Below are 14,105 nucleotides of genomic sequence, written 5' to 3' on the forward strand. Positions count from 1 at the left end.
TACTAGGTCTCAACCAGGAGAGACACTGATGGTGAATGGAAATTGCACCGTGGCAATGATTAGCAGGCAGCAAGGTATCTCAAATAAAAAAGGTTTATTTAGATAAAAACAATCACAAACAATGCTGTGATTGTTTTTATCTAAATAAACCTTTTTTATTTGAGATACCTTGCTGCCTGCTAATCATTGCCACGGTGAAATTTCCATTCACCATCAGTGTCTCTCCTGGTTGAGACCTAGTATATTCATTTCCAGTGAGCTACCGGTGATCCGGACCTGACAGGTGAAGTGGCCTGTGATTGGAGATCCGGAAATCATGTGTACCGGCTCCTGTGTGTGTCCGTCGGGCGACTCTGAACAGCTCCGATCTGCTTCAACAGGCACAGTACGTGTGCCGCCGCTCTTGTGAGTATTTCCTGCACACGGGGGGGGGGGCTCCTGGTCCATTGTCCTGACGATACTGCTTTATGGTTGGCGCCTCTCTTGTCTTTCTTTTCATCTACAGCCGGGTATTCCTTTGGATTACTTCCGAAAGTGCAGCCACAGTTCTACGAGGATTGAGTACAGCTATCACACAGTATCCGATACCAGCTCTTTCAAAGCACTAGCGCACCTCTGGGGATTATTTGATCTTCCTTATTTTTCCTATTCTAGCTAATATAGCTAAAGACATGGATCTAACATCAATTTTGATAATATCAAAAATGGCATCACAAATAAAATGATTAGCATATTGCAGTAAGCGAATAATACTAGATATGTCAGAATCCAATTCTTGTTGTGCTAAATTCTCCAACCAGAAAGTTGATGCAGCCGCAACATCAGCCAAAGAAAATGCAGGTCTGAGAAGATGACCTGAATATAAATAGGCATTCCTTAGATAAGATTCAAGCTTCCTATCTAAAGGATCCTTAAAGGAAGTACTATCTTCAATAGGAATAGTGGTACGTTTATTAACCTTGGGGATTTTTTCCCAAAACTCTATAGAATTTGCTGGTAAAGGATACAATTTTTTAAACCTTGAAGAAGGAATAAAAGAAGTACCTGGCTTATTCCATTCCTTAGAAATCATACCAGAAATAGCCTCAGGAATAGGAAAAACCCCCGGAGAAACCACAGGAGGTTTAAAAACAGCATTTAAACATTTATTAGACTGAACGTCAAGAGGACTGGTTACCTCAATATCCAAAGTAATTAACACTTCTTTTAATAAAGAACGCATATACCCTATTTTAAATAAATAAGTAGATTTGTCAGTGTCAATCTCTGAGGAAGGATCTTCTGTATCATATAGATCCTCATCAGAAGAGGATAAATTATTATGTTGTTGGTCATTTGAAATTTCATCAACTGAATGAGAAGTTTTAAAAGACCTTTTACGTTTATTAGAAGGTGGAAATGCAGACAAAGCCTTCTGGATAGAATCAGAAACAAATTCTTTAAAATTCATAGGTATATCATGTACATTAGAAGTTGAAGGAACTGCAACTGGCAATGTACTATTACTGATGGACACACTATCTGCATGTAAAAGTTTATCATGACAACTATTACAAATGACATTCGGCGAAATAATTTCTACAATCTTACAACAAATGCACTTAGCTTTGGTAGAACCGATGTCAGGCAGCAATGTTCCAGCAGAAACTTCTGAGACAGGATCAGATTGGGACATCTTGCAAAATGTAAAAGAAAAAACAACATATAAAGCAAAATTATCAATTTCCTTATATGACAGTTTCAGGAATGGGAAAAAATGAAAATAGCATAGCCCTCTGATAGAGAAAAAAGGCAAACATCAATGGGGTATTAAAATAATGAAAAAGTTTGGCACCAAGTATGACGCACAACGTAACTGAAAACTTTTATGGAGCCACTGATAACCGGAAATGACACAGTCGCGTCACTAATGGCGCAACCGTGTGTAAGGCTTCGGCGTCAACAATGACGCCAAAAATGACAAAGTTGCGTCATAGACGTATTTTTCGCCCCCCAAAAAATCTCGCACCAAGAATGACGCAATAAAGTTTAGCATTTTGCGCACCCGCGGGCCTAATACCGCCCGCAATTTGCAAGAAGTAGTCAATTGAAAAAAAGACTAAACCCCAGGTTAAAAAAAAAAATTCTTAAAAAATGTTTATATTCCCCAAATATGAAACTGACAGTCTTCAGAAGGAAATACATGAACCTGACTCATGGCAAATATAAGTGCAATACATATATTTAGAACTTTATATAAATGCATAAAGTGCCAAACCATAGGTGAGGTGTCTTAAGTAATAAAAAACATACTTACCAAAAGACACCCATCCACATATAGCAGATAGCCAAACCAGTACTAAAACAGTCATCAGTAGAGGTAATGGAATATGAGAGTATATCGTCGATCTGAAAAGGGAGATAGGAGATGAATCTCTACGACCGATAACAGAGAACCTATGAAATAGACCCCCGTTAGGGAAATCATCATATTCAATAAGTGATACTCCCTTCACATCCCTCTGACATTCGCTGTACTCTGAGAGGAATCGGGCTTCAACAATGCTGAGAAGCGCATATCAACGTAGAAATCTTAGCACAAACTTACTTCACCACCTCCATAGGAGGCAAAGTTTGTAAAACTGAATTATGGGTGTGGTGAGGGGTGTATTTATAGGGATTTTGAGGTTTAGAAAACTTTGCTCCTCCTGGTAGGATTGTATATCCCATACATCACTAGCTCATGGACTCTTGCCAATTGCATGAAAGAAAGGGCATTTAGCTCTATTGCAGCCCAAACCCTAATATAAAACTAAAACCTACCCAATAAACCCTTAAAAAATCCTAACACTAACCCCTGAAGATCCACTTACAGTTTTGAAGATGCGACATCCATCCTCCAAGAAGCCGGCAGAAGTTTTCATCCAAGCGGCCGAAGTCTTCATCCAATCCCACATAAGTCTTCACCCAGACGGCATCTTCTATCTTCATCCATCTGACATCTGATGTGGAGCATCCTCTTCTTATGACGTCTTCTTCCCGAATGAAGGTTCCTTTAAATTACGTCATCCAAGATGGCGTCCCTTAGATTCCGATTGGCTGATCTAATTCTATCAGCCAATCGGAATTAAGGTTGAAAAAATCCTATTGGCTGTTGCAATCAGCCAATAGGATTGAGCTTTCATTCTATTAGCTGATCCAATCAGCCAATAGGATTGAGCTTGCATTCGATTGGCTAATTGGAATAGGCTATGGCCATGTTGGGGTCTGGCGGTTTAGGGGTTAATGATTTTATTTAGTTGCGGTTGGCTCCGGGAGCAGCGGGATAGGGGTTAATAACATAATGTAGGGGGCAGCAGATTAGGGGTTAATAACATAATGTAGGTGGTGGCGGTGTATGGTGCGGAAGATTAGGGGTTAATAACATACTGTAGGTGGCTCAAAAAAACTTGAGCCAAAAATAGAGATTTTTGGCTAGACATAGAATGCATTTAATTAGCACTTGCTGTCCCCTATGTATGGTTTGGGACCTGGAATAGGAATGGAGTAGGTGTGGAGAGACGTAATGCTTACATTAAAATCTAACTTTTATTTCAACACTTAAAAATAAAATTCCACATACATTTAAAAACACAAATTGACATAGGCCATGTTCAGAAAAAGACTGGGCAATACAAATTGATTAAATGTTGGTGAGAGAGTAAACAATTGAAATGGTGAGGGTGTGTTAATACTAGAATATCTAGTTATGATAATGTAAACGATGTTGGACAATTTTGTATCCTTGTTTATCCTACATGTATATTATTGAATTAAATAATGCATGTGTATATTGCAGATTTAAATGACTTCTCTCTTTGAGAACAGTTGAAATAAATTCCTTAGTTATAGGTTGGTAAATAATATCTATGTATTGATTGCAGTATAGATTAATGTAAGGAATTAGAATATGGAAGCTCAATTTAGGTATCTACTATCTTTAGCACAGAGAATTGAATGCGATTATTTATAATTGTTTAACTTATGTGCTTGTTTGAATTATGTGCTAAATGCGCTTAAAAGTAAGATGTATAAATTGTAATATTTATTAGGCGCTGCTGGTATAGCAAGTGGTATATATTTTTAATTACTTATAGTAATATCTCGTGAATAAACCTGGATATATCTTTACCCCACTGGTATAAAGTTGAATTTAAACAAGCTGGTAATAGCTAGAATGAATCGCTATTATTTCAGTTCTCAAATGGTATATAAGTGCTTTCTGTGTTTTTTATCCCATAGGTATATATCTTATAGCGATTTCAGTGGAATTAAAGTTATAACCTTATAGGTTTGGAATAATTGAATTAATGTGGAAAGGTTATATTGGATTATTTTCTATCGCTGATACATAGGATTCGTTTGAGTAGTAACAAATGAAGATCTTAATAGTCATCCAAGATATTTGTTTAAAGCTCTTAAAGTTTTGACAAATAATTGTATTTATTATACAACACTCTAATGTATAACAAGCAGTTTTATATTACTGCTCTTTGAACATATCTAGTGATTGAGTATAGATGTTTTTTATATTTTTAGATAAGCTTTGTATTACAATCACTAGCTATAGAAGTGAGTTAGTGTTGGAGTGAAACCTTGTTTTTACCTTGTTAAGAACCGCAGTTTCAAATATTTCATGATCTTTCTTTGGGTCAGTTTTTTGCTATGCGGTTGCTTATAAGGATGCAGTTATTGTTTGCTTACAGCTCTTAAGATTGTAACAAATACTTGTATTTATTATACAACACTACAATACATAACAAGCAGTTATATCTTACTGCTCTTTAAACATATCGAGTGATTGAATATAGATGTTTTTTAATATATTTTTTTGGATAAGCTTAGTATTGCAATCACCAGCTGTAGAAGTCAGTTAGTGTTAGAGTAAAAGCTTATTTTTACAGTGTTAAGAGCCGCTTGCTATGCGGTTGCTTATAAGGAAGCGGTTAAATATTTTGTACACCACGTTTAGAATCTATTGTTGTTTGTAGCAGATGTAATGGATGTATGCGTGTTTCTACGATTTCAACGGTTTATATACCTGCTAATACATCAAACATTGAATGCGCAAACTTAAAAATATTATTGCTGACTTGTCATCTTGAAAAAGGGAATATATTCTAGCATAGAGACCATGCGTATCTAGGTCTCACTCGCTTATGTTTTAGGAAAGTTTTGTTGTTATAAATGAATCCAACAATACCGATATTTTAGTTTTGAATATTACTAAGTTTAATTGGATACCATCATCCCTGAGTTCACGTTATACTATTGCACTTAATACTACGAAAGTGTTTGCATACTACTTCCCCAATGTTTATAGTAATTCCCAGTCTTGAATTGTATACTTATTTTCGAGCATTAGTCATATTCATTAGCTCTAGGTTCTATGTCAACTTGCAATTTAAAAAACATTTAACAGGTTGAAATTAAGATGTCAACCTTTCCCTAGATGGCGTCCCTTAGATTACGATTGGCTGATATAATTCTATCAGCCAATCGGAATTAAGGTTGAAAAAATCCTATTGGCTGTTGCAATCAGCCAATAGGATTGAGCTTTCATTCTATTAGCTGATCCAATCAGCCAATAGGATTGAGCTCGCATTCGATTGGCTAATTGGATTAGGCTATGGCGATGTTGGGGGCTGGCGGTTTAGGGGTTAATGATTTTATTTAGTTGCAGTTGGCTCCGGGAGCAGCGGGATAGGGGTTAATAACATAATGTAGGGGGCAGCAGATTAGGGGTTAATAACATAATGTAGGTGGTGGCGGTGTATGGTGCAGAAGATTAGGGGTTAATAACAATGTAGGTGGCGGCGGTGTAGGGGGCGGAAGATTAGGGGTTAATATGTTTATTAGAGTGGCGGTGTGCTCTGGGAGTAGCGGGATAGGAGTTAATAACTTTATTTATCTGCGGCGGGGTTCGGGAGCGGTGGGGTAGAGGTTAAACAGTTTAGTATAGTGGCAGTGTTTAGTGACAGTATACAAATAAAGCTGTGAAAAAGCCGAATAGCAGCGAGATCGATGACTGCTATTTAACAACAGTCCGCTGCTCATCGCCCCGTACTTGGTGCACAGCTTTTTGAAAGCTTTTTTGTTAAATATGGAGAGCGTATTTAGGTCCGTGGCAGAGATGTTAGGCGATGTCAGGCGAGCGTATTGGTGCCATTGAATGCGGCACAGTTGACAGCTTGATAAGTAGGCCTCAAAGACACAACCTCTCAAAAAAGCAAAATAGCACACAGACAGGAACATAACCCCTTGCACCTAAAATCATGAGGTTTTCGTGACAGGCTCCACTTTCATCTCTGCCGGCCGGCCCCAAGACAATACCAGCCTGAAATGTTAGCGTTTGTATTTGTTTGTTTAGCTTTTACCTACAAGTTAACTCTTTCATGACAGGACTTATTTCAATATGTAAAAATTGAAATCACGTGATCGATAATGTGATTGTGTGATTTCAATGATGGGATCATGTCAGGGGGGAGTGCCTATGATGCTAGGCACCCTCTCTAGCGCACAATCCCATTCAGGAAGCGTCTATGGCTTCAATACAGCCAAACGACTAGGACACTGCATACTGTACTAACAGCGCGGTTAGGACACTGCATACTGTACTAACAGCGCAGTAAGGACAGCATGGTACGTCCTAACGGTAGGAAGGGGTTAAAGTAAGATGCAGTGTGTGATGTGAAACAAAGATTTAATACCATAAATAAATATCCGAGCTTGGCTCATTTGAAGATTAAAGGATATTTCAAAATTTATATACTGAAAAAAAACATTTATTGCATTTTAGAAAAAATACCTTAAATATAACATCAATGTCCTTTCCAAGTGGGTCAGCATTAGTAAAGGAGATTTTCAGTGGCGATGCGTTTGATTTGAAATAGGAACACGCCTGAAAGAGAGCAAATAGATCATGATATTTATTGTACAGACACATAGGGCAAATGATAAAAGCCCTTGGCAGCTGGGCAGTGCCACGTTTGTGTGGGTCCGTATTCACTTGTGATGTTCTGTGCAATATGAGTATACAGCGCTGCAGCAGTTATACGTAGAAAGGGTTAAACAAGGAGACTAGAACACCCTTAAAGGGACAGTCAAGTCCAAAAAAAACCTTTCATGTTTCAAATAGGGCATGTCATTTTTTTTTTTTTTTTTTTTAAATCCATTTTCATTAACAGGGAGAAAAACAAAAAACAAAAACTTATATAAAACATAACATTAATACAATACTTTTCTAGTACATTGCTCATAGTACCTTCTTACAAATATTTTTTGCATCGTAAAGAAAAAAAGAAAATTGTACCATTTAGCCATTTATCTTAATGTAGAATCTATCATACTATACAATATCCCAAAATTAAGCAACCTGAAAATGGTTAATTTTCTATACATAGATCTTCATTCTAAAGAAAATAAAAATAATTCCAAAAGAAAAAAGAGAACAAAAACACACCCCTCCCCCTACCATGAGTAATTTAATCGTTTTCCTTGAATGACCTAAGCAAAATTTTACAAATCAGCCGTAACTTTACATTCTTGTGTTCCAAAATGCACAATGTTTAAGTAAAGAAATAAAGAAGGGAAAAATAATAAAATAATTACATTGAAAGCAGTTGAATCTACGCTTTTCCTTAAGTTATACTTAATTTATCTCAAAATTAGTTACTAAAAATGAGCTGATCACTGAAGGGATACTGTCCTATAAATCATTATCTGTGCCATCCCTGTATATTGCCTCCTTTAATCCCTGTCGCAATTTGAATCATTTTCCTTTTCCCTTCCATCTTCCCTCCTTCCTCTTTCCTTTCTTTCTCCTTATCTTTTTTATTAGTAGCCCTGCACCCAGAACAGGAATTCAGGGTGACCAATCCTACTGACCATACGTATCAGCCCAATAAAGAAACTGGGCCACCACCGTGAGAAAGAATGGGAGAGTGCATGGGGGAGAAAAAAAAATTGATCTTGAGCAAGGGAGATTACCAAATCCCCAATAGTACTAGCTCTGAATTCCTAAATGGATAGATCAGATATTCTATCTTATTAACCGACAGTGTTTTAATACATACTGACCATTTAAAAAAAAAACTTCAATGTCTGCTTCCTCATTCAGATTGGTGTCCTTTTGTTCCAACATGCACTGCTTCTTTAAGCAATTTTTAAGCTCATTTATACTGGGGCTCGCGCTTCCTTTCCATTTCTTGAAAATTAGATATCTTGCCGCTAAAAACAAAATTTATGCTTACCTGATAAATTCCTTTCTCCTGTAGTGTGGTCAGTCCACGGGTCATCATTACTTCTGGGATATTAACTCCTCCCCAACAGGAAGTGCAAGAGGATTCACCCAGCAGAGCTGCTATATAGCTCCTCCCCTCTACGTCACACCCAGTCATTCGACCAAGAACCAACGAGAAAGGAGAAGCCAAAGGGTGCAGTGGTGACTGGAGTATAATTTAAAAAAATTTTTAGACCTGCCACAAAAAACAGGGCGGGCCGTGGACTGACCACACTACAGGAGAAAGGAATTTATCAGGTAAGCATAAATTTTGTTTTCTCCTGTTAAGTGTGGTCAGTCCACGGGTCATCATTACTTCTGGGATACCAATACCAAAGCTAAAGTACACGGATGACGGGAGGGACAGGCAGGCTCTTTATACGGAAGGAACCACTGCCTGAAGAACCTTTCTCCCAAAAACAGCCTCCGAAGAAGCAAAAGTGTCAAATTTGTAAAATTTGGAAAAAGTATGAAGAGAAGACCAAGTTGCAGCCTTGCAAATCTGTTCAACAGAAGCCTCATTCTTAAAGGCCCAAGTGGAAGCCACAGCTCTAGTAGAATGTGCTGTAATTCTTTCAGGAGGCTGCTGTCCAGCAGTCTCATAGGCTAACCGTATTATGCTACGAAGCCAAAAAGAGAGAGAGGTAGCCGAAGCTTTTTTCCCTCTCCTCTGACCAGAATAAACGACAAACAGGGAAGACGTTTGTCGAAAATCCTTAGTTGCCTGTAGATAAAATTTCAGGGCACGGACTACATCTAGATTGTGTAGCAGACGTTCCTTCTTCGAAGAAGGATTAGGACACAAAGATGGAACAACAATCTCTTGATTGATATTCCTGTTAGTGACCACCTTAGGTAGGAACCCAGGTTTAGTACGCAGAACTACCTTGTCTGAATGAAAAATCAGATAAGGAGAATCACAATGTAAAGCAGATAACTCAGAGACTCTTCGAGCCGAGGAAATCGCCATTAAAAACAGAACTTTCCAAGATAACAGCTTGATATCAATGGAATGAAGGGGTTCAAACGGAACACCCTGTAAAACATTAAGAACTAAGTTCAAACTCCATGGTGGAGCAACAGTTTTAAACACAGGCTTGATCCTAGCTAAAGCCTGACAAAAAGCTTGAACGTCCGGAACTTCTGACAGACGTTTGTGTAAAAGAATGGACAGAGCTGAAATCTGTCCCTTTAAGGAACTAGCGGATAAACCCTTTTCTAAACCTTCTTGTAGAAAAGACAATATCCTCGGAATCCTAACTTTACTCCATGAGTAACTCTTGGATTCGCACCAATATAAGTATTTGCGCCATATCTTATGATAAATCTTTCTGGTAACAGGCTTCCTAGCCTGTATTAAGGTATCAATAACTGACTCAGAAAAACCACGTTTTGATAAAATCAAGCGTTCAATTTCCAAGCAGTCAGCTTCAGAGAAATTAGATTTTGATGTTTGAAGGGACCCTGGGTCAGAAGGTCCTGTTTCAGAGGTAGAGACCAAGGTGGACAGGATGACATGTCCACTAGATCTGCATACCAAGTCCTGCGTGGCCATACAGGCGCTATTAGAATCACTGATGCTCTCTCCTGTTTGATTCTGGCAATCAATCGAGGAAGCATCGGGAAGGGTGGAAACACATAAGCCATCCCGAAGGTACAAGGTGCTGTCAAAGCATCTATCAGAACCGCTCCCGGATCCCTGGATCTGGACCCGTAACGAGGAAGCTTGGCGTTCTGTCGAGACGCCATGAGATCTATCTCTGGTTTGCCCCAACGTCAAAGTATTTGGGCAAAGACCTCCGGATGAAGTTCCCACTCCCCCGGATGAAAAGTCTGACGACTTAAGAAATCCGCCTCCCAGTTCTCCACTCCCGGGATGTGGATTGCTGACAGGTGGCAAGAGTGAGACTCTGCCCAGCGAATTATCTTTGATACTTCCATCATTGCTAGGGAGCTTCTTGTCCCTCCCTGATGGTTGATGTAAGCTACAGTCGTGATGTTGTCCGACTGAAACCTGATGAACCCCAGAGTTGTTAACTGGGGCCAAGCCAGAAGGGCATTGAGAACTGCTCTCAATTCCAGAATGTTTATTGGTAGGAGACTCTCCTCCTGATTCCATAGTCCCTGAGCCTTCAGAGAATTCCAGACAGCGCCCCAACCTAGTAGGCTGGCGTCTGTTGTTACAATTGTCCAGTCCGGCCTGCTGAATGGCATCCCCCTGGACAGATGTGGCCGAGAAAGCCACCATAGAAGAGAATTTCTGGTCTCTTGATCCAGATTCAGAGTAGGGGACAAATTTGAGTAATCCCCATTCCACTGACTTAGCATGCACAATTGCAGCGGTCTGAGATGTAGGCGTGCAAAGGGTACTATGTCCATTGCCGCTACCATTAAGCCGATCACCTCCATGCATTGAGCTACTGACGGGTGTTGAATGGAATGAAGGACACGGCATGCATTTTGAAGCTTTGTTAACCTGTCTTCTGTCAGGTAAATCTTCATTTCTACGGAATCTATCAGAGTCCCCAAGAAGGGAACTCTTGTGAGTGGAAAGAGAGAACTCTTCTTTTCGTTCACCTTCCATCCATGCGACCTTAGAAATGCCAGTACTAACTCTGTATGAGACTTGGCAGTTTGAAAGCTTGAAGCTTGTATCAGAATGTCGTCTAGATACGGAGCTACCGAAATTCCTCGCGGTCTTAGTACCGCCAGAAGAGCACCCAGAACCTTTGTGAAGATTCTTGGAGCCGTAGCCAATCCGAATGGAAGAGCTACAAATTGGTAATGCCTGTCTATAAAGGCAAACCTTAGATACCGGTAATGATCCTTGTGAATCGGTATGTGAAGGTAAGCATCCTTTAAATCCACTGTGGTCATGTACTGACCCTTTTGGATCATGGGTAAAATTGTCCGAATAGTTTCCATTTTGAACGATGGAACTCTTAGGAATTTGTTTAGGATCTTTAAATCCAAGATTGGCCTGAAAGTTCCCTCTTTTTTGGGAACCACAAACAGATTTGAGTAAAACCCTTGTCCTTGTTCCGACCGCGGAACCGGATGGATCACTCCCATTAATAAAAGATCTTGTACGCAGCGTAGAAACGCCTCTTTCTTTATTTGGTTTGTTGACAACCTTGACAGATAAAATCTCCCTCTTGGGGGAGAGGATTTGAAGTCCAGAAGGTATCCCTGAGATATGATCTCTAACGCCCAGGGATCCTGGACATCTCTTGCCCAAGCCAGGGCGAAGAGAGAAAGTCTGCCCCCCACTAGATCCGTTCCCGGATCGGGGGCCCTCGATTCATGCTGTCTTAGGGGCAGCAGCAGGTTTCCTGGCCTGCTTGCCCTTGTTCCAGGACTGGTTAGGTCTCCAGCCTTGTCTGTAGCGAGCAACAGCTCCTTCCTGTTTTGGTGCAGAGGAAGTTGATGCTGCTCCTGCTTTGAAATTACGAAAGGAACGAAAATTAGACTGTCTAGCCTTAGGTTTGGCTCTGTCTTGAGGCAGGGCATGGCCTTTACCCCCTGTAATGTCAGCGATAATTTCTTTCAACCCGGGCCCGAATAAGGTCTGCCCTTTGAAAGGAATATTAAGCAATTTAGATTTAGAAGTAACATCAGCTGACCAGGATTTTAGCCACAGTGCTCTGCGCGCTTGAATGGCGAATCCGGAATTCTTAGCCGTAAGTTTAGTTAAATGTACTACGGCATCCGAAATAAATGAGTTAGCTAACTTAAGGGCTTTAAGCTTGTGTGTAATCTCATCTAATGGAGCTGATTCAAGTGTCTCTTCCAGAGACTCAAACCAAAATGCTGCTGCAGCCGTGACAGGCGCAATGCATGCAAGAGGTTGCAATATAAAACCTTGTTGAACAAACATTTTCTTAAGGTAACCCTCTAACTTTTTATCCATTGGATCTGAAAAGGCACAGCTATCCTCCACCGGGATAGTGGTACGCTTAGCTAAAGTAGAAACTGCTCCCTCCACCTTAGGGACCGTTTGCCATAAGTCCCGTGTGGTGGCGTCTATTGGAAACATCTTTCTAAATATTGGAGGGGGTGAGAACGGCACACCGGGTCTATCCCACTCCTTAGTAACAATTTCAGTAAGTCTCTTAGGTATAGGAAAAACGTCAGTACTCGACGGTACCGCAAAATATTTATCCAACCTACACAATTTCTCTGGTATTGCAACTGTGTTACAATCATTCAGAGCCGCTAACACCTCCCCTAGTAATACACGGAGGTTTTCCAGCTTAAATTTAAAATTTGAAATATCTGAATCCAGTCTGTTTGGATCAGAACCGTCACCCGCAGAATGAAGCTCTCCGTCCTCATGTTCTGCAAATTGTGACGCAGTATCTGACATGGCCCTAATATTATCAGCGCACTCTGTTCTCACCCCAGAGTGATCACGCTTACCTCTTAGTTCTGGTAATTTAGCCAAAACTTCAGTCATAACAGTAGCCATATCCTGTAATGTGATTTGTAATGGCCGCCCAGATGTACTCGGCGCTACAATATCACGCACCTCCCGAGCGGGAGATGCAGGTACTGACACGTGAGGCGAGTTAGTCGGCATAACTCTCCCCTCGTTGTTTGGTGAAATATGTTCAATTTGTACAGATTGACTTTTATTTAAAGTAGCATCAATGCAGTTAGTACATAAATTTCTATTGGGCTCCACTTTGGCTTTAGCACATATAGCAAAGATATCTTCCTCTGAATCAGACATGTTTAACACACTAGCAAATAAACTAGCAACTTGGAAATACTTTTCAAGTAATTTACTATAATATGCAAAACGTACTGTGCCTATAAGAAGCACAGAAAAAGTTATGACAGTTGAAAATTGATAAACTGAAAAGTTATAGCATCAAATCTTTGTAAAAAACACACTTTTAGCAAAGAATTGCTCCCATTAGCAAAGGATAATTAACCCTGATAGCAGAAAAAAAATACAGAAATAAACGTTTTTTATCACAGTCAACTACAATCTCACAGCTCTGCTGTGAGTGATTACCTCCCTCAAAACAAGTTTTGAAGACCCCTGAGTTCTGTAGAGATGAACCGGATCATGCAGGGAAGACAATAAACTTCTGACTGAATTTTTTTGATGCGTAGCAAAAGCGCCAAAAAAGGCCCCTCCCCCTCACACACAACAGTGAGAGAGATCAGTAAACTGTCATAAATTAAATAAAAACGACTGCCAAGTGGAAAAAAATAGTGCCCAAAACATTTTTTCACCCAGTACCTCAGAAAATTAAACGATTTTACATGCCAGCAAAAAAACGTTTAACATAAATAAATTAAGTGTTATTAAAAAGCCTGTTGCTAGTCCCTGCAAATTAGGCTAAAGTCTTATGCATACAGTATAATTCCAGTGAAGTGCCATTCCCCAGAATACTGAAGTGTAAAATATACATACATGACAGCCTGATACCAGTTGCTGCTACTGCATTTAAGGCTGAGTTTACATTATATCGGTATGGCAGAATTTTCTCATCAATTCCATTGTTAGAAAATAATAAGCTGCTACATACCTCTTGCAGATTAATCTGCCCGCTGTCCCCTGATCTGAAGTTTACCTCTCCTCAGATGGCCGAGAGACAGCAATATGATCTTAACTACTCCGGCTAAAATCATAGAAAAAACTCAGGTAGATTCTTCTTCAAATTCTACCAGAGAAGGAATAACACACTCCGGTGCTATTATAAAATAACAAACTTTTGATTGAAGGTATAAAACTAAGTATAATCACCACAGTCCTCTCACACATCCTATCTATTCGTTGGGTGCAAGAGAATGA

The 14,105-nt window shown here is 39.7% G+C and overlaps 1 protein-coding gene across 1 annotated transcript in view; it reads right to left on the reverse strand.

Moving 5' to 3' along the window:
- The window catches only part of LOC128664933 (phosphatidylinositol 3-kinase C2 domain-containing subunit gamma), a 491,959-nt gene that overhangs the window by 26,969 nt on the left and 450,885 nt on the right, over positions 1-14,105 (reverse strand). Inside the window, exon 10 of the mRNA XM_053719726.1 lies at positions 6,827-6,919. Coding sequence (XP_053575701.1) covers positions 6,827-6,919 — 93 coding nt within the window. The remainder of the gene's footprint in view (positions 1-6,826; positions 6,920-14,105) is intronic.

Source organism: Bombina bombina, chromosome 6 (genome assembly GCF_027579735.1).
Source record: "Bombina bombina isolate aBomBom1 chromosome 6, aBomBom1.pri, whole genome shotgun sequence".
Classification (NCBI taxonomy): domain Eukaryota; kingdom Metazoa; phylum Chordata; class Amphibia; order Anura; family Bombinatoridae; genus Bombina; species Bombina bombina.